The 24,148-nt window shown below is 36.8% G+C and overlaps 1 protein-coding gene across 4 annotated transcripts in view; it reads left to right on the top strand.

Annotated features, from left to right (window-relative positions):
• LOC146999233 (thymidine kinase, cytosolic-like) overlaps window positions 1-23,110 on the top strand; it is a 46,095-nt gene extending 22,985 nt beyond the window's left edge. For 3 of the 4 annotated variants that reach the window (XM_085820225.1, XM_085820243.1, XM_085820235.1), the window contains 3 exons: window positions 1,503-1,592; window positions 5,203-5,322; window positions 22,776-23,110. In XM_085820225.1, coding sequence (XP_085676351.1) covers window positions 1,503-1,592; window positions 5,203-5,322; window positions 22,776-22,868 — 303 coding nt within the window. In that variant the 3' untranslated portion in view covers window positions 22,869-23,110. The remainder of the gene's footprint in view (window positions 1-1,502; window positions 1,593-5,202; window positions 5,323-22,775) is intronic. The other variant, XM_085820230.1, reaches the window with a different exon arrangement.
• The last annotated feature ends 1,038 nt before the right edge of the window (window positions 23,111-24,148 follow it).

The following is a 24,148-nucleotide window of genomic DNA, read 5'->3' as shown; positions in this document are numbered from 1 at the left end:
ATCAATAAATGTAGTTTAATTTAATTAGAAAATTCTGTTTGTTTATCTAATTTACGTATTCGTTTTCATAATACGGTAATTTATGGTGATAAACGAAGTTTACCAAACCTGTAAAAATAACATCTATTAGAAATCATCAGAGTTCGCTCTCGGCAAGTTCCAGGTAAGATGTTTTTTCCTTATTTATCTATATATTCCTGATTGTATTCATGTTGTAAATGTTCTGAAATGTTATCGATGATGATTACCTCAATATAGCAGGGAATTGCTGAATAAATGAATATTAAATGCCATGTTTCGGAATGCTTTGCTGCATCGTATATGGCGGTGCGGCTTATCCGATGAACTTTTGGGGGGGGGATAATTATCATGTGTGCGGCGTATATGCCAGGGCAGCTTATCTACACGAAATTACTGTACTTGATGAGGGAATCCAATAGATATCATCAGGTTGTGAAAAAAATATAAAATTCCATCAAGAGCGAAAAAATGGAAAGATATAATGGTACTGAAGTTTTTAGGGCTAATAAATAGTTCTAATGGGACAAATAGAGGAAGACATTCTCTACAACTATTGATCCATTGATTGAAGTATAGAAACTCCATTGTTCTCACAAGGAACAGATTTGTGCATATAATGCAGGGCTAGCATTTGTCACAATTCACTTAGGCTTGCTAAGATCCAGCCTGTCATTGACTATTTAAAGCAAAAATTTAGTGATGGTTATAAATCCTGTCAGCAATTCTTCTGATGAATGAATAATTCTGTGGAGAGGTAGCTTTTCAATTAAAACATGTAATCCCTCAAAAATTATGGAATACATGTGAGAAGCTGTCACAGGATACCTATGTAACTTTCACGTGTATGATGCTGATGGCAAAAAATTAAATGACTTTGTTTTAACGGTTATTGAACCATGTAAGAACATATGGCATCAGATTTATCAAGATTACGCCCCGGCTGATTTGGGTAAAATTCAGATTTTCATTGTGGCAGAATACATTAGGACTATTTGCTTGAGTGAAAGGAGCATTCATTGAAAACTTTCTTAGGAAAAGTGCTTGTATTTACATTATTCATGGAGAAAGCAACAAAAATGCCTGCGCTGTCAACCTATTCTTTTGGACTGAAATCTGGATCATACAGTCAGAGCTTCATCAATCTTATCCACATACTGCTGAGCTATAGTTGAATAATGTGGGCTGTAATATGTATGTCTTCCTTTTCAGAATACATATGTGATTTACTATATTGCGGCTGCATATGGACTGTGATACCGCCATATTATTCCTTTAATATTCATCTTTAGTAATTAATCTTGAATAAATTTGTATTTTGATAATTTGCAAGTTAAAATTTTTGATAAGCAAATAAAAATAAGTTTCTTAAATTCCTTAACACTGATCTTTTAATTACGTTTCAGCTCAATTAGTTTTAATTTTCTTTTTTCTTCTGTGATTTATTCCCCCTCCCCCCAAATAATTTTTTTTTTTTTTTCTAGTTTCCTGATACTGTTTCATTTGCAGAAGAAATGGCAAATAACGGGAAAATTATTATAATTGCAGCTCTAGATGGAACATACCAACGAAAAGTATTTTTTCTTTTCCATTTTATATCCTGTTTCTCACTCAATTATATATTCAGAATTTTTAATATAAAATTCATAACTGATATATAATGTTAGACTATAAATATATTTTTACCGAGAAAGGCATAAAACACTTTAATGTTTTATGCCTTTCTCGGTGCTAATTATATATCTTTTCTAAATTAGATTCTTTATTTTACAAATTCTAGCCATTTGACCTTCATACTGTAAGACTTCTAGCTCTTCTGTATTTTGCGATAACACACCTGAAATGAATTTATGCATAATACCTGTCAAAATTATTAGCTGCTCTGATTGGTGCAATGATTAACTATACTGGTTACCATATTGTTAGGCCTGAACTTGAATTTCAGAATGCATGGATGTCTGTAAGTGTATAATGCCTGTGTGGCATGGATAATAGCGAGTTACAAACCCTCTTGAGTGATTTGGTGTTAGGGAAAGAAGGATGGGAGATGCATCGATATAGTGTACTCTGCTTCAAAATGGGGCCAGAGCGATAAAGTTAGTGCAGTTTCAATGAATGATGAAATTCTCATATATTCCCTGTTTAAATGATCAGCTATTACTGATCATCTAGAACAGAAAAAAAAAAAAAAAAAGGAAGCAGAATCAACCAGTTTATATTCTTGAAGGTAACACGCCGTGCCAAAACTCTCTGTGTGTGTGTGTGTGTATTTAATTATGGCAAAGCACACTAGGGCTATCTGCTTAAGGGGAGGGATGCCTTCGTGGAAGACTTTCTTAGGGAAACTGGCTCGTATACACGTTACACATGGGGAAAACCACGAAAACACCCATGCAGCCAGCCCGTTCGCGGGATTCGAACCTTGGACCGAACTACCAGTGTTCAGCGACTTCTGCCAAAACTCTGAATTTTACAACTGTGGCATGACTTTGTAATCCAGTATTACAGACTGGATTTGTATAAACAATGTCAGAAATCTCTAAGCTGCATGCTTGTAATGACTGCATTAAAAAATACAGTCAAAAGTTTTTAATCCGGAATGATCTATAATCCGGACCTCAAAGCTACAAACTTTCTGTTCATGCGTAAATGCATAATACATTCACGCATGCGCGTAATACGTTTATGCATGCGCATTTAATGTATAATAGACGGTATAAGCTAAGCTAAAATTATCTAATTATCTATTTCAGTTAATGTTGCAGATTGCGTTGTTCCTTAATCTTCTAATTGGATTTGGCTTATTATTTCTTGCAGACTGTTAGAGCAATTTTATAAACGTAAGCTTGAAATTTCGATTATGTCAAAAAGAATTTCTGATTCTGGAGAGTCCAAAGGATCTACAAAACGAAAGCATGTTTCGATGTCCATCAAACAAGAAGTGGAATTGCTGCAAAAAATGGATATTATATATATCCAATATTAAGCTTTTTTTGTAAATTTTGATACCCTTTAAATCATAATTGCTCTTTATTTCATAAATTATGGCTTCAGATTTTTAATTTTATAATTTCTGCATGCCATCTTACCAGATTTAAATTGATGATCTATAATCCGGAATCGCCGGACTCCCGACGAGTCCGGATTAAAGACTTTTGCCTGTACGCAAGTTAAATCTGTGAGGAGATTAAGTCCCGACGAGTCCGGATTAAAGACTTTTGCCTGTACGCAAGTTAAATCTGTGAGGAGATTTAGAAGGTAAAATTTAGTGCTTTTATTAAGTTGCTGTAAGAGAGTGTGTCACTTTGTTGTTGGTGAGGAAATCAGCTTTTTCATAACCAGTCTGTTGATTTAATAATGCTTTGAAATGATCGGGATGAAACCCACTGAAAGCATTTTGTATTTTTCTAGACTCCTGTTTACACAAATCCGAACAATTTTGATTTCAAGATAATGCTAGAAAAGAAGACCCTAATAAGAAAAAACTTGCTTTTTTATAAGCAGCATAATAGAGTAAGTTTTTGGAGAGTTACAAATATTGCATTAAATTTGCTTTCAAAACGAGTGATGTAATTTCCAAAAGGAAAGTAAAAAATAATTAAAAGGTTACAAGAAATACCTCTACCAGCTCCTTAATCCTGTTCAATAAGAAACCATATATGTCGACATGAAGCCTAACATAATAATCCCATGTTTTCCAACTAAAATAAAATGAAATAGTTTTTATACACTTAAAAACCATGCTAAAACATTATCAGCTGGCTGGATCAGGGTGATCTGATAAGCATGGCTAACTTGCATAAATGTTTTAGCACCTTTATGCAAGTTAACCATTTTTCACAGATGTAAAAGGATGCTGTGGGATTAAGACACAAAGGTGTGTTGTGCATTTATGAGATCATTATATATCATGAAAAATACAGCCTTTGTCAATATGCTAGGATACTCTCATGAAGATCTAAGTGACTGACTACAAAATAATAATTTTTTAATCGAATGGTGGGCACCTGCCACTGCAAAAATGTGCCAGCATCTTTAGTAATTCATTGATATAAGGAGAGCCTGACACCCTTATAAAATTCTTTTTATGCCTTGAAGAATGCAGCCTTCTTCAAGTTGCTGGAATACCCACATGAAGATCTAAATCAATAGTCCTAGACTTCAATAAAGGTGCTAGCATTCTTAAGAATTTCAGTTCTTATGTGAAGGTTTAGGGTGAATAGTTGCCAACTTGGCCAAATGTGCTAGCATGTTTTACAAGTTTGCTATTGCTTATCAAGATATAATGCATGCCTGGCACAAGTTCAGTTTACATTATGAGGAATGCAGCTTTCATCAAGAGGCTGGGACACCCATATAAAAATTCTTTCCTTCAGCAAATAGTCACTGACATGCATAATCGTACCTGCACCCTTATGAAGTTCAATTAACCTAGAGAAAGCTAAATCCATAAGTATCGTAACTTTATGATAGTTTGTTTTGGCAAAATCACCATCCTAAATGTGCCAGCACTTTTATACAAGTGAGCCTCAGCCAAGGATGCCCTGTCATAAAGGTGCTTATACCAATGTAAAGGTACCATTATAATGTTCAGTTTATAACTTGACAAATATAACTTTTGTCAAGGTGCTTTTACCTTTATATTAAAAAATCTTTATTTGTAAAATCCCATCATAAAGATAACTTGGAGAAAACGCCTCTTGTCGAGGAGCTGGCACTTTTATGTCAGAGCACCCTTGTGATGGCTTTTGTCTTAGCAAACACTTACCGATTTGCATAAAAGTGCTGTGATCTTTTGTGATGAGACAGACCTACAGCCACTGGCACCTCAGGAATTTTCCCAAATTCCCAATAGCCCTATGTGCCCTTCATTGTCAAGGTTTCAGGGCTTCATCAGCTGGTTGTTGTTTTGTGTAGGGTTGCTATATCTCCATCCGAGTGAATAATTTGACTTTTACAGTCCTTTTATCTGGATTCCGATTGACAAAGCCGACCATAGCAAGACTTTAATGTGGAAACAAAGTCTATCTTTTTTTTTTAACTCAGTTTTAACTTTCTCTTTTTATTCTCCAACATGTTTCCCTAATTACACATCAGTATAATTCCAAGAAACATATTTTCACAAGTTCAGCTACATATTTCAGTTTTCCATCTGCATGAATTAATTACTTCATTCTCCTTCAGGGTTTTGGTGATATTATTGATTTGATCCCATTAGCAGAAAGTGTCATCAAGCTGACAGCAGTTTGCATGTTATGTTTCCAAGATGCATCGTTCACGAAGAGAATTGGATCTGAAACACAGGTATGTTTCTTACATCTGACACAATTTTTCCTCAAAACAATTCAGTGACCCCCTTCTTCAATGTACACTGCTCAAAACAGGGGATATTGTGAGTTTGGTATTAAATAACCATACAATCAACAACTTTTTCAACAAAAGTGAAATCAAAAATGTTAAAGAGGAAAATTTTAACATTTACAAAGTTGGGAATATGGAAATTTTGTCTGTAAAAATTATGCATTTTAGATAAGGTGTAAAAAGCGATCTCATCATTCCTTCTGTAGGAGATTAAATACAATCAGCGTGCGTTTAATGTTTTCTAACTGTGAATTTTAACATTTACAAAGTTGGGAATATGGAAATTTTGTCTGTAAAAATTACGCATTTTAGATAAGGTGTAAAAAGCGATCTCATCATTCCTTCTGTAGGAGATTAAATACAATCAGCATGCGTTTAATGTTTTGTAACTGTGAATACAATGTTACAGCAAGACGATTTTGCTGAATCAGTCACCTGGAGGTCCATTGGTCGTTTAGAGGCAGGTCAGATACCATCCAATCTAGCAAAGTGTCATTTTCAGACTATGGAACTGATTTTTGGAAACTGGAAATGTTCGCCGATGAGTGGGACAAGATCGTAAGCCTGCAACAGCACAAAATGAGGATTGGTATTTAATACTAATGACCAGAAGAAACGACACTATGAGCACCACTTTCTTACAACAGCATCTCTAGAAGGCTACTGGTACCAGAGTTTTGACTCAAACTGTTGAAAACAGACTCAGACGTGTGGATTTGTATGCCCGCAAACCTACGGTTTCTGTTTCATTTACATAGGACCACCATGCTGCTTGCAGAAGGGGTGGGTACAGGAGCATCTTCGATGGGGATGAGATGAGGGGAGCAATGTACTCTTCATGAACGAGCCCCGCTTTGGTGTACAATCTGACAATAGGCAGATTCTCATCTGAAGAGAACCTGATACATAGAATACTCCCACATTTGTGGATGAAAGCGTCCAATTTGGCAGAGATAGAGTGATGGTCTGGGCTGATATTACTATCAATGGCTGCACCGACCTGCACATTATCAGGAATAGAGCACTAACGGCTCAGCGATATAGGGATAAGATCCTCAGGTCCTGTTGTGGTCTTTATGCTGCAGCAGTCGTGTATGAATTCATTCTTATGGATGATAACGTCAGGCCACATCATGCTTATCTAGTGGATAATTCCCTTTTTGACGAAGGAATCCTTCGAATGGATTGGCTAGCATGTTCATTAGATATGACCCCAATAGGATATGTTTGGGACATTCTAGATAAAAGGATTGCTAGTCACTTATCAATCCCCAGAAACAATTCAGTGCTTTTAAAGCTCCTTTGTACAGGGGTGGGAGAGATTAGCCCAATCCCTCATTGATTCCATGCCTTGTAGGTGTGTGACATTGCGTATGTCAGGGTAAACCATATCCCTTATTGAAACTCATTTGTGAGAAATCACATTTTTGGTTTGTTTCTATAATAAGCACAAATTGTGAATTTTTTATTTATCAACAAATATGATAAATATAATTTAACACTAGAAGCGCCAGAGCAGTCATTTTGACTGCTTTTGTCATTTCACCTTGGATTCCTAAAAAACCCTTCACCTTAAGAAGTCACAGATTGTTTTATTTTCATAGAAAAAAACCTTGAAAAATTGTTTGTTCTAAATATGAATTGAATAAAATTAAAATTAACGAAGATATTATTAGTTATACCTAAAAGTGCCACAAGCAGTCATATCGACTGCCAGTAATGCTGGGTAGATTTATCTTGTTATCTTGCTCAGAAAACAAGTTTTCTTCGAAAAACATTTGACGTACACATTCCTTTCATTCAATGATTATTTACAACAGAATATACTTCTTTTCTGCTCAACAAACACCTTTCTTCGTGAACTGCGACATCTAATTCACAAACTACAGCTGGGAAATATGGAACTCGAAATGTGCTGAAAGAATTGCTGGGTTCAACATCTTATGCAAAAAGAAATTTCAGGGACAATGTGTCAAGTGCTTGGAGGTTGTTTATGGATGGATTGATGTTATGCCATATTAAAAAGTGCACGGAAGCTGAGGCAGTTTTGATCAATGAAGAAATTTGGACAATATCTTTAGAAGAGTTTGATGCTTTTATTGTATTATTTATGCAAGAGGAAAATATGGTTGCAAAGATATGGATGATGATTTTTGTGGAATAATACATTGGGTCTTTCTTTTTTTCGAGAAACATTGTCTCTCAATCGTTTTCGAGATATGAAATATCTAAGATTTGACTTGAAGTCAACTAGGACTCAGCGCTTAGAAAGTGATGTTTTGCACTTTTTCAGAAATTTGGAAAACATTTATATAGAACTGCACGATTTTCTGTTTAAGCCATAAAATCTAATTGTGGATGAACAGTTATTTCTATTGAAAGCCAATGTAAGTTTATACAGCATATGCCGAATAAACCAGAAAAATTCATTATCGAATTTTGGATGCTGGTCAATGTAGACTCAAATTTATGTGCAATGCTTTTCTTTATCTTGGAAAAGATACATCGAGAAGTGAAACTGAAAGTTTTCCTAAAAATGTAGTAATGCATCTTCTAAGCCATTATCTGAATTCAGGTAGAAATCTGACTGCAGACAATTATATTTCTTGACTATCGTTAGCTAAAAGACTTATAATGAAAAACACAAATTTTGTGGGCACAGTAAGAAAACATTAAAAAGAAATTCCGTATGAAGTAAGAAAATCCAAAACCCTGCTATTTGAAACAGTTTTGCTAACGAATGGTGAAACTACACTGTGGATCTATCAGGGAAAAAGGGAATGTCTTACTACTAAGTACCTTGCATGTAAGTGTAAATGCAGACTCACAAAGTAAAAAGAAACTTTCAGAAACAGTAGAATTCTTCAACAAAACCACATGTGGAGTTGATATCCTTGACCAGATGACATACTGTTTGGGACTGCTTTACATAGATGGCCTGTGCATGTTTTCTATAATATGCTGGATTTAGCAGAAACGGATGCCTACATTGTCTAGCATAAATTGAGTGATAAAAATATTACAAGGCACAGCTTACTATTTCAATTAGCAGAGGAGTTAAGAGAGCATCATTTAAACAGAACAAAAAGGACAAGATTGCCCCAGGAAATTTCCAACTCTAGCAGTAGACTCTTGAAGAAAAGACATCAATGCTAGATTAAACTTTGTAACAACAAAACCAGTGATGTGTGTAAAAAATGTTCATATTGTATGTGTGGAAAATTCACTTCCCAGTATCGAAAACGTTGCGTTGTGTAAAAATTGCAAAAAGCTACAAAATGCATTTTATTAAGGGTAAGATGAAATTTATACTAAAATATCTATTTTTTATAAAAGTAATCTGTTGTTCTTTAAGTTCTTAAACAACTGTAATTAATATTCTTAAATGCAATGAAAAGCATTTGCATTTTGATATATACATTTAATTCGCTGAGCAGTCAATTTCACTGCTGTTGGCACTTTCTAGGTAGAGAGAAAATCCAGTCCAATTTCCTAAACAGTTAATGCATTTTTGTACTGTTATAGGAAACCTCCAAAAATGTGAACATTTATTTTCATATTCAGAATACAATAAGCCCTGTCTTGACCACTTCTGAAAGAGACCAGTATTTCTGGGATTGTACATTAGCACTGAATTTCACCTCTGTAAGAGGGCCACCACCGTTATCTATGCATGATCATCTTAGAGAGAATTATAATTTTTCTTCATACCTAGTCCTTTTCTGTAAAAGCTAGGGGTTATCACTGCTTCTGGTCTGAGCAACTGTCGTGTCGAGCAAGGAAAATACACCGACGGGAAAAAATAAATCCCAACATTGAAAAATTATTGTATTGAAATTTGGACAATGCATTTGTCTAGTTAACATGTTTAATTGAATGAACTTTCAAGATCATAGGTTAATTTAAGCTCAAGAAAATGCATTTCAAATGTGAAATGCTGTTACGTTAATAGCTGGTGTAACCTCCAGAATTTGTGTCATACAGGTGCCGAATGTCACTTTGTAGTATGGAGTTCCATGTTTGTTGTACTTGTTCTGTCAATCCTGGGATGGTCAGTGCTGGCTGTGGATGATGCTGGAGTTGTCATCCAATGATATCCCATGCACGCTTAATTGGAGACAGATTTGGTGATCTTGCAGGCCAAAGTAACATGTCGACACTGTAGAGCATGTTGCGTTATAACAGCAGTATGAGGGTGAGCATTATCCTGTTGGAAAGTGAGGACCAGGAGACTGTGGACGTCCTGAAGACTTTAATTAATGATCTACCCGGCCCTGAAGAAAACCATCCAGGTTATCATGCCATGGCTCCCGGAGACAGACCCCCCATGAAGAGGTTTTTCGCTTGGTTTCCTGGAAACAGGTCACCAAAAGATAACATCAAGCTCCTTGATGCCTGTAACAAGGGCCTTGATGTTAAGAAGATCGCCATCAAGGCAGTTATCCCTGGAGATGGAGGTAATACCTTGGTGCTGGGAGTAGAACATGAACTTATGGATTATCTGGAGGCCCAGAATTTCAAACTTTCTTGTGGTGCCCGTGGCTGTGTACAGTTGAAGGAACCAAGGCAACAGGAGAAATCAATTCCTTCGCCCAGGGATCCTCCAAAGAAACAGTTGACGGAAGAAAGGGAGACTGAAAAGGAGTCGGAACCAGAGCTTTCTTTGGAGGCTCTGGAGAAGACATCTGAATAGGTCTCCCTTGTCACTACTTCCTTTGAAGTAGTATGCTAAGGATGCGGCTTTTAACTAAGTCTCTCCTAAAATCCTTCAGGGTAAGTTCTTTTCTTTCATTTAACCTGTTTTAATGGTTAAGGTTAGTCAGTTAAACCTGCAACATAGCAGAGCAGCTTCATACAATTTAGCTGCTCAATTAGGTAAGCAAGACACTTTTGTTGCCTTAATTCAAGAACCTTGGGTGTACAAGGGTAAAATCCTTGGTAGGCCCATGAACGCGCACTTCTTTTCGACAGAGGGACCTGATAAAAGACCTAGAACTAGCATTTACATTTCTAAAAATATAAAGGCTATGAAATTATCCCAATTTACATCAGAGGACTTAACTGCTATTGTAATTAAGGACATAAACAGTTCACTGAGAGGAAACATTTGTTTTTGCTCGGTTTACATGGCTTATGACCTTAACATTCCTCAAGAATTTATAGATCTTGTGAGCTTCTGTGAAATAAACAATATTCCTATGGTTATTGGTGGTGATGTTAACGCTCACCACCTGTCATGGGGCAGTTCTGATACTAATCCTAGAGGAGAAAAACTCATGGAATTTATAATGAATACCAACCTAACTTGGGTAAATAGGAGAAATCGCCCCACCTTTGTTAACAGAAGAAGAGAAGAAGTCATTGACCTTACATTAACTTCTTCTGATATTTATAACCTTATTGAGAATTGGCATGTAAGTGACAATCCCTCACTTTCTGACCATCGCCTTATACAATTTTGTATTAGAGATGAAATTCCAGCTGAATATTTCAGAAACATTAAAAACACAAATTGGGACCTTTATAAGGATTTCCTGGTTCTAATGTCATTAACCTTCAGGTTTTAGACAATAATTGTACAGTCGAGGAGCTTGATATTCAAGCAAACAATTTGACAAATATCATTATTGAATCTTATCATGCATCATGCCCTCTCAAACGAAGGAAGTACTCTCCTAGCAAGAGAGTTTGGTGGACCAAGGAGCTTGAAAGCCTCCGCCTAGAGGTTCGGAGAGCGCACAGGAAAGCTGTCAGAAATAAATCTGAAGTTAACTGGTCTAACTTCAAAATTCTACAAAGGAAATTTAAAAGGGAAATCAGGAAAACTAAATACAACTCATGGAGATCGTTCTGCACAGATATTCTGTCCTACCATGAGACTGCCAGAGTACATAAGATTCTTAAAAGATCTCAGGAGTCTCAACTCTCATCGGTTATGCGACCTGATGGCAGTTATACTATAAACCTTTACCTTTACCTTAATACCTTTGGATACACTTTCGACCATGTTGAATTTTCATCTGGGGGACAGAAGTGTCACCTCTGACCCCCAGGAAAATCCATTGGAACTATTTCATAATCCATTAGATCTGGATTTTGCTAAGACAATTGTGAATTTTGAAAAGGCTAAAGCGGCCCTTGATGTATTTCTTCCCTTTAAATCTCCAGGGAATGATGGCATTTACCCAATTCTGCTTCAGAAAGGCTGGGATATTTTTGGTCACATTCTCGTGGACGTATTCAGGTCCAGTTTGATTTTAGGATATGTTCCTAAGGTTTGGAGAACTTCACGAAGTGTGTTTCTTCCTAAACCAGGAAAAGATACATATGAGAAACCAAACTCTTTTAGAATGATCACGCTAACATCCTTCCAGCTTAAGCTGTTGGAGCGATTGATTTTCTGGCACCTCCAGTCTGATCTGAAACATACCTTTGGCTTAGACCAACACGGTTTTAGGCCTGGCTTTTCCACTGAGTCGGCCTTACACCAACTGGTGTGGAGAATAGAAAAAACAATTATAGACGGACACTTTGCCATTGAAATTTTACTGGATATTGTAGGAGCCTTTGATAACATCGGTTTTGAGAAAATACATAAGGCCTTTACTGGAAGTCATATTCACCCTATGATAACTAGATGGGTCATCTTCATGATTAAAAACAGGAATATCTGTGTTAGTCTCGCTGACTATGAAGTAAAGAGAGATATTACTAAAGGGTGTCCGCAGGCTGGTATTCTTTCTCTGTTCCTGTGGAACCTGGTTTTCGACTCACTCTTAGTACTTCTACGGGAGGAACCTGGCATGTCACAGGCTTATGCAGATGACCTTATTGTGTTATTACAGGGTTTCGATATCGGAACCCTACATAATCAAGCTCAGCAGATCTTAAATAAAGTTTCACACTGGGGTGATACAAATGGCCTTTCTTTCTCTGCTGAAAAATCTGAGGTCATAGTTTTCATGTGGAGAAGGAAATGGAAACTGGCAGATTTATATCTGGGTCACCAGATTATTAGGCGTAAGGAATGCGTTAAATACCTAGGATGTTACCTGGATAGTAAACTTACATGGATCACCCATATAAAAGAAAAGGCACAAACGGCCACAAATGTTCTAGTACTTTGTAGGCGAATCGTTGGTAAACAATGGGGCCTTAACCCAAAATCTACTCTATGGATTTATACTGCCATTGTCCGGCCAATGCTTTCTTACGGATGCGTGGTCTGGATTAATGTTATTAACAAAAGCACGTATTTAAACATTTTACAAAAGGTGCAAAGACTTGCTTGCCTAAGCATTAGTGGGGCTTTAAGTAGTACCCCTACTGCTGCATTAGAATTATTACTGCAAATTCCACCCTTGAAATTATTCTTGGCGGAGAAGCAATTAAAGCCATGTATAGATTGAATAAAAATGGCACATGGTGCCAAAGGACAGGTTTTGGTCATAAAAGCCACCTGAAAAGCCACATTGACATATGTCTGGACTTGGGCAATGAGATCCCTATAATCTATATGCCCAAAGATGCAATTACTAAAACAATAGTTCCAGATAAACTATTCTCAACTCATATACCAAAAAGGAATGAGATAGAATCTCTAATTGACCTAATTCCAACAGGCTCAATTGAATGTTACACAGATGGATCAAAATCCAACTTCACTGGAGCTGGAGCTATTATTAGGACCAAGGGATCTGAAGAAGATTTCATCTATACCTTGGTAAATTTACAACTGTTTTCCAAGCCGAGGTTCTGGCGATCAATATGGTCGCCAGGGAGCTCTTACCTAAAAATACAGTTGATAAGTATATATATATTCTCTCTGACAGCCAATCAGCCATCCTTGCCCTGGCTAATCGTGTCAAGTTACAAAACTGTGTTTTGAACTGTACTCAAGATCTCAATTCTCTGGCTCAGGCCCATAATACCATTAGTTTAGTCTGGGTCCCAGGTCATTGTGATTTTGCTGGAAATGAACTAGCTGATAAAGTAGCTAAAGATGCTTCGCAACTACCCATGTCTGGCCCAGAACCATTTTACCCAGTTTCATATCAAACGGTTAAAAAAGAAGTAAGAAGCTGGATAAAGAACAAACATGATGATATATGGTCTAAACTTCCAGACTGTGCTCATTCTAAATTGGTGCTCAGTACACTTAACTTTTCAGGTAAACTCATACACCTCAGTAGAACTAACTTATGCCAGGTAATTCAAATTGTTACTGGACATGCTTATCTAGCTAAGCATCTCCACAAATGTGGTCTTGTCGAATCTCCTCTCTGCCCAGCTTGTGGAGAAGAAGAGGAAACACCTTTTCACTTTCTGGGACGATGTCCGGTGTTCTCTGTCCCTAGAAACAAATTCCTTGGGTTTCCCTATATTACCTTTGATCAAGCCCTTTTATACAAAGGGCTCTCTGGCATAATAGGGTTTCTGATGTATACTAAACACCTACAGGTAAGGTGAATATGAAACCACAAGAAACAAGCATTGAGATGCCCTATGAGTTCCTTTTTTTTTTTTGAAAAGAAACTATGCAGGGATTTCCCTCTCATAGCTGTGTTTTGGAATATAATGATATCAAATCTTTATACACTACCTGGCCATTTGGCTTGAGAATGCACCTCTGCCCTCCTTATTTATTTATTTATTTATTTGACTCTCCATCGCACTCTTGTTTGGTCAAGAATTTGCGTTTGGTGGTTTGGGAGGGATTGAATCAGTTTTCCATCCAATAGGGAAGTTTTTACGATCCAGCCGACACCTTGAACTTAGAGATGGGATCTTTTGCTGATACTATAGATTTGGTGTCAGTTTGAGATCTTGTTTCAGTTTATTATTTACCTTTTACGGGAGTTACCATTTAAATCCCTTAATTTAAATGATCAAATGGCGGAAGAGTAATGGGCAATTTTGCCTAAACTCCTTTCCTTCTTTTCATAAGAAGGAAGCGCCCTATTGTTATGTTATGTTATGTTATCCTGTTGGAAAACTTCCCCTTGCATGCTGTTCGTAAATAGCAGCACTTCAGGTTGAATTACCAGACTGACATACACATTTGCAATCAGTGTGTTTAAGATAACCATGAGAGTACTCCTGCTGTCATAAGAAATTGCTCCCCAGACCATGACTCCAGGTGTAGGTCCAGTGTGTCTAGCCACAGACAGTTTGGTTGCAGGCATTCCCCTGTCCTCTTTCTGACCAACATATGGCTATCACTGGCACCAAGGCAGAATCTGCTTTCATCATAAAACACAATAGAGCTCCACTCTGTCCTCCAATGAGCTTTGGTTTGACACCACTGGAGTCGCAAACAGCAATGGAGTCAGTGGAATGCATTCTACAGAGCGCCTGGCTCAGAGCTGTCCTTGAAGTAACCGATTTGTAACAGTTCGTTATATCACTGTGGTACCAAGTGCAGCTCGAATTTCTGCTGCTAACGCAGTACAGTGCGCCATACACCGGTCTTCCCTCTCAGTAGTTCCATGTGGCCGCCCTGAACCTGGTCTTCTTGAAGCTGTTCCATCATTTGCCCCCAGGTGTTTCCAACAATCATGCAGAGTGGATTCATTCCGGCCAAGTCTTCCTGCAATATCATGGAAAGAAAATCCTCCTTCTCATAGCCCTATTACTATTACACGACCTCATTCAAACTGGTTGAGCTGTTGATAATGGCTTCTTCTTCTTAAAGGCATTCTTAGCTAACATCAACTCAATCCATCATATTTCAAAGATAAATAACACTCATGAACTTTACAGCACGCATTTAAAGCAAACCTGATTTGCAAGTTCTGAGTGGCGTTACTAGTGCCACACTTAAGCACGAAATTTGAATTGATGTCATCTTTCAGGTGTATAAACACGCCTACCAAATTTTGTTTATCTAACACAAGTCTTTCTTGGTTTTAGGAAATTTTTTTCCATCCGTGTAGATTAGAAATTATTATACGATCGATTTAATAAAATTTGAAACTGAAGCAGTGGGTACGGCTGAAAAATTAGCTTCGTTTTTCTATGCATTGTTCTACATAAATTTTACTAGATGCAAATCAGAGTGATGCTGAACCATATAATTTTTTTTAAGTAAGTATTTTACTTTATGGTGGAATGTGTAAAAATATTTACAAAATACAGCTAAATCAAAATCAGCTTCGCAAAATGCACTGAAAGCATTTGGAGATGCAACGTTAAAACCTGCAGGAGAAAAAAGGCATTCATATCGGAAATGGGTTCTATGGTTTTCCGCTCTCATTTCTAAAAGCATTCCAATTTATTTACTTTTGAGTGGAAGAATTTCTACCCCTTATATGGTGTAGGTTTCAGTTAAAAATGTGTAAAACTTTTGTTTACTGATGGTTATTTTTTCTTAGATGTTATAGTCTATTACTTTAAAATAGGAACTTCAAGGTTATTTTCTGTTACCCAGTTTGACTTGTAACAACAGCTTTTGGAAATGCTTGAGTCCCCCCCCACACTTCATTATCGTTTAGCATGTTTCAATTATGTACTAAATCAATATTACACAGCAGAATGCTGAATTATACAGCTATTTGAAATTAATTGTAAGGTATCATCATCAGCTAATTCTCAAAGGGAACAAAGATGAATCCAAATCTTATTTTTTTCATCATATAAGAACATTTATAAGTTGATATGTCAAATAACTCAATCCAACAAGCAGACAAAAATTAAAGTAGAGGAGGTGATCAGGCTATGCTCAGGAAGGTACTAAGAAATTCTGCCCCTCCCTTGAGAATTGTACCTTCGCAGTATAATTTTAATAGCAATTCAAAATACTACAACAACTGAAAATCAACACTAGAAAAATAGCTCACCCCGTAGAATAGTAACATGACTGTAAGAGAAAAACTATTGTAATGTAAGCATATTACTATCTAGTTTGTATATAAAAATAATATTGTAAAGCAGTTTAAAATGACATTGAAAATCCAGTCAATGTGTAAATGAATTACAAGTTTACTTTGATTATCTCAGTAAAAGTATTGTAAATATGAATTCAGATAATGTTTAAATGTATAGATAACTGTCATGATTTTATGTAACTATCACATGTAACTTCTACAAGACAATGTTTGTAATTAACATACTGTAGCGATTTTAGCTGTAGCAATTATTATTGGTAGCGTAATTAAAAATAAGGTAAGTGTTAAATTTCACAAATTGAATTTTAAGGTAAGTTCAACTGCTTATCATAACAAAGTAGTTTGCTTAGCAAAGTAGTCCATTTCCAATAGGAAACGATAATCACTTGAGTTCAAACAGAGGTAGCGGAGAAAAAGTCCGGCTACGCTTCTTTGAGGGTTTCTTTTTCCGCTCTTGACAGAGCTTAGTAGCGACTCGGGACGAGCCGTAAAATACACAAGAGAGAAAGGGGCTCTCTAAAGCTTACTAGCGACTCGGGAAGAGCCGTAAAATACAAGAGAAAGGCTCTCTCTTCTCTACGCAACGACTGCGTATTCTTCAGACTAAAAAAAAACTCTCTAATTATTTTCACTCACTGTTTTTATGTCCAGGTTTTCTGGGCGTGTCTTGTGCATCTGCTGCAGTGATTCGCTAAACGTCTTTTTCGGAGCATCTCTCCATTGGTTAACAGGCGATGATTTGTTCTCAGATACTGTCTTGGCAGCCTGAGAAACTGAAATTTTCCGTGGGAAAATTCAGAACGTCTTTTTGGGAGGTCTATCTAAATTATTTCGAGAAACAGGCAGTTGGCGACAGTCTATCGCATACACACAATGGACACTCCACAACCCGTGAGAACTTGTATGAAAGTTTTCTCCTTTCGTAAAAACAATATGCTTTCCGCACTTTGTTGAGGGTCACGTTCGACCTCAAGAATTTGTAAGTGTCATCAGGATGGTCATCTGGCGCCCATTTGAAGTCTCCTTTTCCCAGACTTCATGGGAGCCCGTGGGAAAATAGCTGACGACGTTACAGCTATAGATTCCTTCCCCCTTCGGAAGAACTTTTCTCGAGTTGAAACGAAGAGGAAAGTTCTCCTCATCATTTCACTAATTTAAAAAATGACACGAAATAAACTGTTCTTTCGATAACACTTTCAAACACACCTTTACAGGAACACAGCTACATTGGTTAATAATAGTACTAGTAATGTCACTATTGAAAAGTTCACATATAAGTCAATAAGGCATTAACTTTAGAGGCGAGAATTAATGGAATATTTAAAATCAGAATCACACACACATATATATATATACACATACACATCACAAATATTCTTAACAAAGGGACAAAATAACTGATGATATATTCTTATATTACACTTTTACTGTATACAAAATACTTATTCAGATAAGAAACTGGCATGATCACCTCTTTACACTCTATGTTTCGCCCGATTCGAAACGACTCAGCCCATCAGCATTTTTATTCAATTTGCCTGGGCGGTAAACTACCTCAAAATTGCAAGGCTGCAACTGTACTATAAAGCTAAGGAACACAATAAATCCTAAGTAATTCTAAAAGGATCAACACTCAATATACAAATACAAAGTACTACAATAAACAAAAAAATATTGTACTCAAAACAAGTTGTCGGCTCCTATTGGTACCTAATTCAGATAAAATCTCAATTTATTTGGTTCGTTTTCGCACCCATGAGCTTTCATTATGTCTGTGGGTTTTCCCACTTACGGCTAAATATTTTGTGTTTCTATCTTGAAAACTACTTTGCCAGTGATCTGTTCGATTTCGATGTTCAGTTTCAGATTTCCGAACAGCACATCGTGAATGGAAACGCTCCGGGGGTCTTCCTGCACTTCTTTCTTTTCGAGTTCTTTCTTCCGGGATTCCAGACAAAAATTCGTCCTCACGGACCAGCGTTTTTTTTCTTAGAAATGTTTCACTTTCTTCGTAAATCTAAAGAAGTCCATGCACTTCGTGGGTTAATGACCGCTTTTGTTATCTTGATTTGTCCATTTCTTGACCTGTTCTCCGAACGGTGAGGACACTTCACCCTTTCTTTGCCTCGGACGTTAGCTGACTGGACGGGGAAAATTTCACCCTCCTCCTCATCATTCATTCGCCCCACGGGGCGCTCAACTTCTTTGTTCTCTGGACTTTGGCTAGGGGAATTTTCTTTCCTGCTGCAAGCTTTCGTTTGACTGCGAGTCATAACAGCATTGATTTTATGGAACTGCATTTTATTCTGTTCTATCAATCGGGCTGTTCGATTTCCCAGCAGATAATATTCTTGATTCAGGTCGGAGTTAATCACTGCGGCTTTAGTAATGACTTTCCCAAAGTCCTCTCCCTCTAATTCACTTCGAGCCAAGGGTAAACACCAGGGATGTAAATCTAGCGGCTGCTTAACCCACACTGTCTCTCCTAGAAGCATCTGATGTGTTACTTGGTCCCATCCGATCAGATCGATAGTGGAGCCAGTATCTCGGAGTACAGGCCTTTCTCGATTATTTACTCTCGCTATACTCATATAGGGAGCTAGCCATGTATCTGGAGATTCTGAAGTGCCTAGTTTGTTTACAACTTCAGCGGCCTCTTGTCTTTTTAACCGAGGACACTGAGGTTGGAGATGACTATCTGAATTACATTCATAACATCTAGGTATTCTCCGTTTTTCGAAAACACTTCACTTCCATTTCTCCGCAGTTTTTTCTTTTGAAACATTATCATGGCGACGTACTCGATCTGAAAATTCTTCTTTAATATTTGAATCCTGTTCGGTATTTTTAGTAAAACCTGTTGGTTTTTTTACGGACTTTCGTACTGCTTCATATTCATCTAATTTCTTCACTAGTTCGGCAGAAGATATTATACTCGGCCACTCATCCACGAAGTGTTCGCGAATTTCGCTGTTTACTCGACGTTTAATTTGATCTGTCAACATTAAGTCTTTTAGCGCATCGAAATCTCGCACGTCTACTCCGTTTAACCATTCATCTAGATAGTTTTTTAACTCAAAGGCAAAGTCTTTATATAAACTACCCGCACGACGCTGGTGTTGAACAAATTTGACGCGGAACGCCTCTGGGTTCAACTTAAACCGCTGCAAAAGAATTTTCTTTACGTAAGAGTAATTATCTAGCTCCTGTTCCGGCTCTCGTAGAATAACAGACACAATGTCCATTGGCAATAGAGCCATCAAATGTGACACCCAGTCTCCTTCCTCTACCTTCGCTTTGCGAGCCTGACGCTCAAACATCGCTAAGTAAAGCGAAATATCCGATGATTCGGGATTATATCTCTGCATTAAATTTTGCAAATCTCTCATAGATCTCGGAATATTATTTTGAGAATTTTCTCTGCCATTATTGGCGTTTGTCAACCTTAGACGTTCTAATTCAAATTCTCTCTCCCTTTCCCTTTCAAGTTTACGCTCTTCGGCTTCTTCGAGTCTATGTTGTTCGATTCACGCTTCGATAATCGACTCTAGTGTTGCCTCGACGAATTTTTCGTCATACTGAGGGCTCTGTACAATGAGGTTTTTAAGATCTTGTATTTTTGCATTTGGGGGAACTCCTAGACCTAATTCTACAGACAGATTTATGAGGTCTTGCTTTCTACCCTTGCCAAGATATGACATTTTGCCAGTGACAAAATTTTAAAATGATACAATAAAATAAAACTAAAGGTACCAGTTTGTCTACTCTGAAAGTTTCACACTATCCAGAAATACTACAGTAAAACAACATAGCAATGCAATTTATGGTATGTATGACATAAAATACGTACCATTAGCAACATAGGGAAAAAAATTAAAGTAAATTAAGCATTTCTTAAATAATCTGTTGCAGCTTAACACATAACCATACTTAATGAAGTATATAAAAAAAATTTGCTAAATACTTATTGGCAAAAGAATATTAGTCACAAAGAGCAATACTTATTGACTCAATTTACAACTGATGCGTGCTTTCTAAAGGTTGAAAATACTATTATAAAATTCTCTACTCATCAAAAACAAAACATTTACGAGTAACCATTTAAACATATAATTTCGATACACGAAAAACAAACTCCATTAAAATGCCTCTTTAAAAAGATAATGCCATATCAACTTACCCATTGCAGACAAAAAAATAACAGCTCTTCTTTCCTTTCTTTTCTATTTGCACACGCGATTCAATGACCGAAGAAGGAAATTAATTGAACAATAGTCGACTGGGCGATTCTTCTTTCACTAAACACCAAAAGCACTTTCACTGCACAGAGGGTGGTAAACACCAAACGCGAATTCACAACACTTCACTCTTGTCTGGACTTCTTGTGTCTTGTCTTTACACCCGAGGGAGAATTTTACTTCACACTCTTTCCCAGGCACTTCCGGAACTAGTCTTTGTAGTAGTTGATTCTTCAGGAACGCTTCTCATCGATGATCCTTTTTCAGCTGCTGGTTAAACTCTCCAATCTTTACTGCGAAAGAATTCTTTTCCACTGCTAGAATCGGCTGATTCTGAATGAAGATAAGAACCGGGACGGTTCTCCAAAACAATCACGTCTTTGTTTGTCTATTGGATTTTTACAATCCCACCGCTGCCACCAATTAACACATACCTTCTAGCTGTAGCAATTATTATTGGTAGCGTAATTAAAAATAAGGTAAGTGTTAAATTTCACAAATTGAATTTTAAGGTAAGTTCAACTGCTTATCATAACAAAGTAGTTTGCTTAGCAAAGTAGTCCATTTCCAATAGGAAACGATAATCACTTGAGTTCAAACAGAGGTAGCGGAGAAAAAGTCTGGCTACGCTTCTTTGAGGGTTTCTTTTTCCGCTCTTGACAGAGCTTAGTAGCGACTCGGGACGAGCCGTAAAATACACAAGAGAGAAAGGGGCTCTCTAAAGCTTACTAGCGACTCGGGAAGAGCCGTAAAATACAAGAGAAAGGCTCTCTCTTCTCTACGCAACGACTGCGTATTCTTCAGACTAAAAAAAAACTCTCTAATTATTTTCACTCACTGTTTTTATGTCCAGGTGTTCTGGGCGTGTCTTGTGCGTCTGCTGCAGTGATTCGCTAAACGTCTTTTTCGGAGCATCTCTCCATTGGTTAACAGGCGATGATTTGTTCTCAGATACTGTCTTGGCAGCCTGAGAAACTGAAATTTTCCGTGGGAAAATTCAGAACGTCTTTTTGGGAGGTCTATCTAAATTATTTCGAGAAACAGGCAGTTGGCGACAGTCTATCGCATACACACAATGGACACTCCACAACCCGTGAGAACTTGTATGAAAGTTTTCTCCTTTCGTAAAAACAATATGCTTTCCGCACTTTGTTGGGGGTCACGTTCGACCTCAAGAATTTGTGAGTGTCATCAGGGTGGTCATCTGGCGCCCATTTGAAGTCTCCTTTTCCCAGACTTCGTGGGAGCCTGTGACAAAATAGCTGACGACGTTACAATACCTATGCTTATACACAGGTCTTGTATGCCCATGTAGTATTTATATTTATATTTTTACACAAAAGAAATATTCCCTTCTGCCAGGATGACTATTAGCAGTGTAAGACTTTTACAACAAAGTCAGGTCAGTGGTTATCTCGGGCGTCGCTCAGTGGATGAATCCAAAATCTTATTTTTTTCATCATATAAGAACATTTGTAAGTTGATATGTCAAATGGCTCAGTGGATTGGGCAGCACTATACAAAAAAAGGCCTGCAATGAATTTCATGAGTTAATGCTGCCATATGATTTTAATTGTTTTAATAACGACAGCTGAATCAATTAACAGCGTTTAGAGAATTATAAACTAATATGCTTTTGCATTTCCTTAATATATTTCTACATATTGAATATGGGTTTAATTAATACTTGGAAAACTAACATTGTTAGTTAGTCAAATATAACTTTAAACAATAATTCAAGACAAAACCTTGGAACAAATTCAAAATGAATTATGTTTTCAGAATTATGAGTAAGTTTGTAACATATGTTATTGATCTAAATCAACTTTCAGCTGCATGTGAAGAAACCTGACAAAGCATGCTACTGAAGGCTGACTCTTGAACAAATTCAAAATAAATTATGTTTTCAGAATTATGAGTAAGTTTGTAACATATGTTATTGATCTAAATCAACTTTCAGCTGCATGTGAAGAAACCTGACAAAGCATGCTACTGAAGGCTGACTTGAACAACATCCATAAATGACATGGAGAAAATAAATGCTGTGTGGTAATGGGGACATGAGTTACAATCACAAATGAAGGAGAGGGAGGCTGGAAACACCTTTGAAGTGCCTAGTTTAAATTAAGACTATAGTAGGATAGGTTTATGTAAAACTTCAGTCATTTCCTTTATGTGGGTGCTTATAACACAAATGTACCTAGTAAAATTGTAATTGTCTTTGAATTCAGGAGTTAAACCTTTAACTAAACTGTGTTTATTGCCATTTCAGGTTGAAATTATTGGAGGAACTGATAAGTACATGGCAGTATGCCGAAGTTGCTATGAGCTTAATTCTTCAATACCAACAAAAAAAGACAGTTGAACCTATATGTGATATCGGTAATAGTTCAGAGAAGGAAAACAAACCATGTTAATATTGAACAAAATGTGTTTTTCAGACAGAAGACAATAAGATTGAATAATATTTTTGTTATATATGAAGTACTTCCAGTATTTATGTGTACTTTGCAACAACTTTCTAAGTGTATCTTTGTAAATATGCTGTAAGCACAGTTTTTAGAATTGAATCATCTTTTGTGTATTTTATTAAAACATTTAATCTAAGCTTCAAGTTTGGTTTTATTTTTTAAATACAGTTGTGTCTAAATAGCAGCCCACCAGCGGCCGAGTGGTAAAGGCGCTGAACACTGGTAGTTCGGTCCGAGGTTCGAATTCCGCGAACGGGCTGGCTGCAGGGGAGTTTTCGTGGTTTTCCCCATGTGTAACGTGTATACGAGCCAGTTTCCCTTAGAAAGTCCTCCACGAAGGCATCCCTTCCCTTAGGCAGATAGCCCTCGAGGCTTTGCCATAATCGCACACACTTACACACACACTCTAAATAGCAATACTATCCATTCCAGAATGCCATTCAGTACTTACAAGTGTTAATGCAGCAAATTTAGCGCAATCTAGCAATTTTTTTTTCTGATGAAAAGTTACTGATTCTTATTTATACTTTATCGATTTAAACTAGAAAATTTAGTTACTAAATAAGAATTATATGATATATTACAAAATAAAACTTTTTGTTTAAAATCCTTCTGACATTTTTTATTCTGTTGTGCCCTGCGCACTTCCTTTCAATCTCTTTTTATTTAAAAATTAGCTAATTGCACAAACTCAGCAAGGTGCACCAGCTGTCTACCTAACACTTATCATTGTTTCATTAGCAATTTTGCTGTGATTTCTTCCACTGCTGGCAAATACCAAAAGCGCATAATTTGAAATTGATTTTAAGGCAAAAAATGCAATTTCTTTATAAAAACTCTTAGAACTAAGACAAAAAGAATACATAATAAAATGGTAATTTTGCTTAATTGAAGGACTGCTATTGTGACCTGAAGAATGGTTATGCACATGGTTTCAAGCATTTGGGACATTCTGAAATCTGACATCTTCTACAGAGTGGTTGTAATAATGCATAAGTACCTGCCTTTCATTGTGTCAAAGGCTGTTTCCCATAGTTTATTATAACAATAAAGTTTAATCCATTTCCAACCTCATGCAAAATATTTCAAAAGTATAAAAAGCGTCACCAACATATGAAATATTGGCAGCTTACTAAAGTAAACTGAAGGGGAAAATTTAAAAGTACAACATTTT

This window comes from Stegodyphus dumicola, chromosome 1 (assembly GCF_044657685.1).
Source record: "Stegodyphus dumicola isolate Sdum_Otavi_A_Nest chromosome 1, ASM4465768v1".
Classification (NCBI taxonomy): domain Eukaryota; kingdom Metazoa; phylum Arthropoda; class Arachnida; order Araneae; family Eresidae; genus Stegodyphus; species Stegodyphus dumicola.
This window is presented reverse-complemented; position numbering and strand designations above follow the sequence as displayed.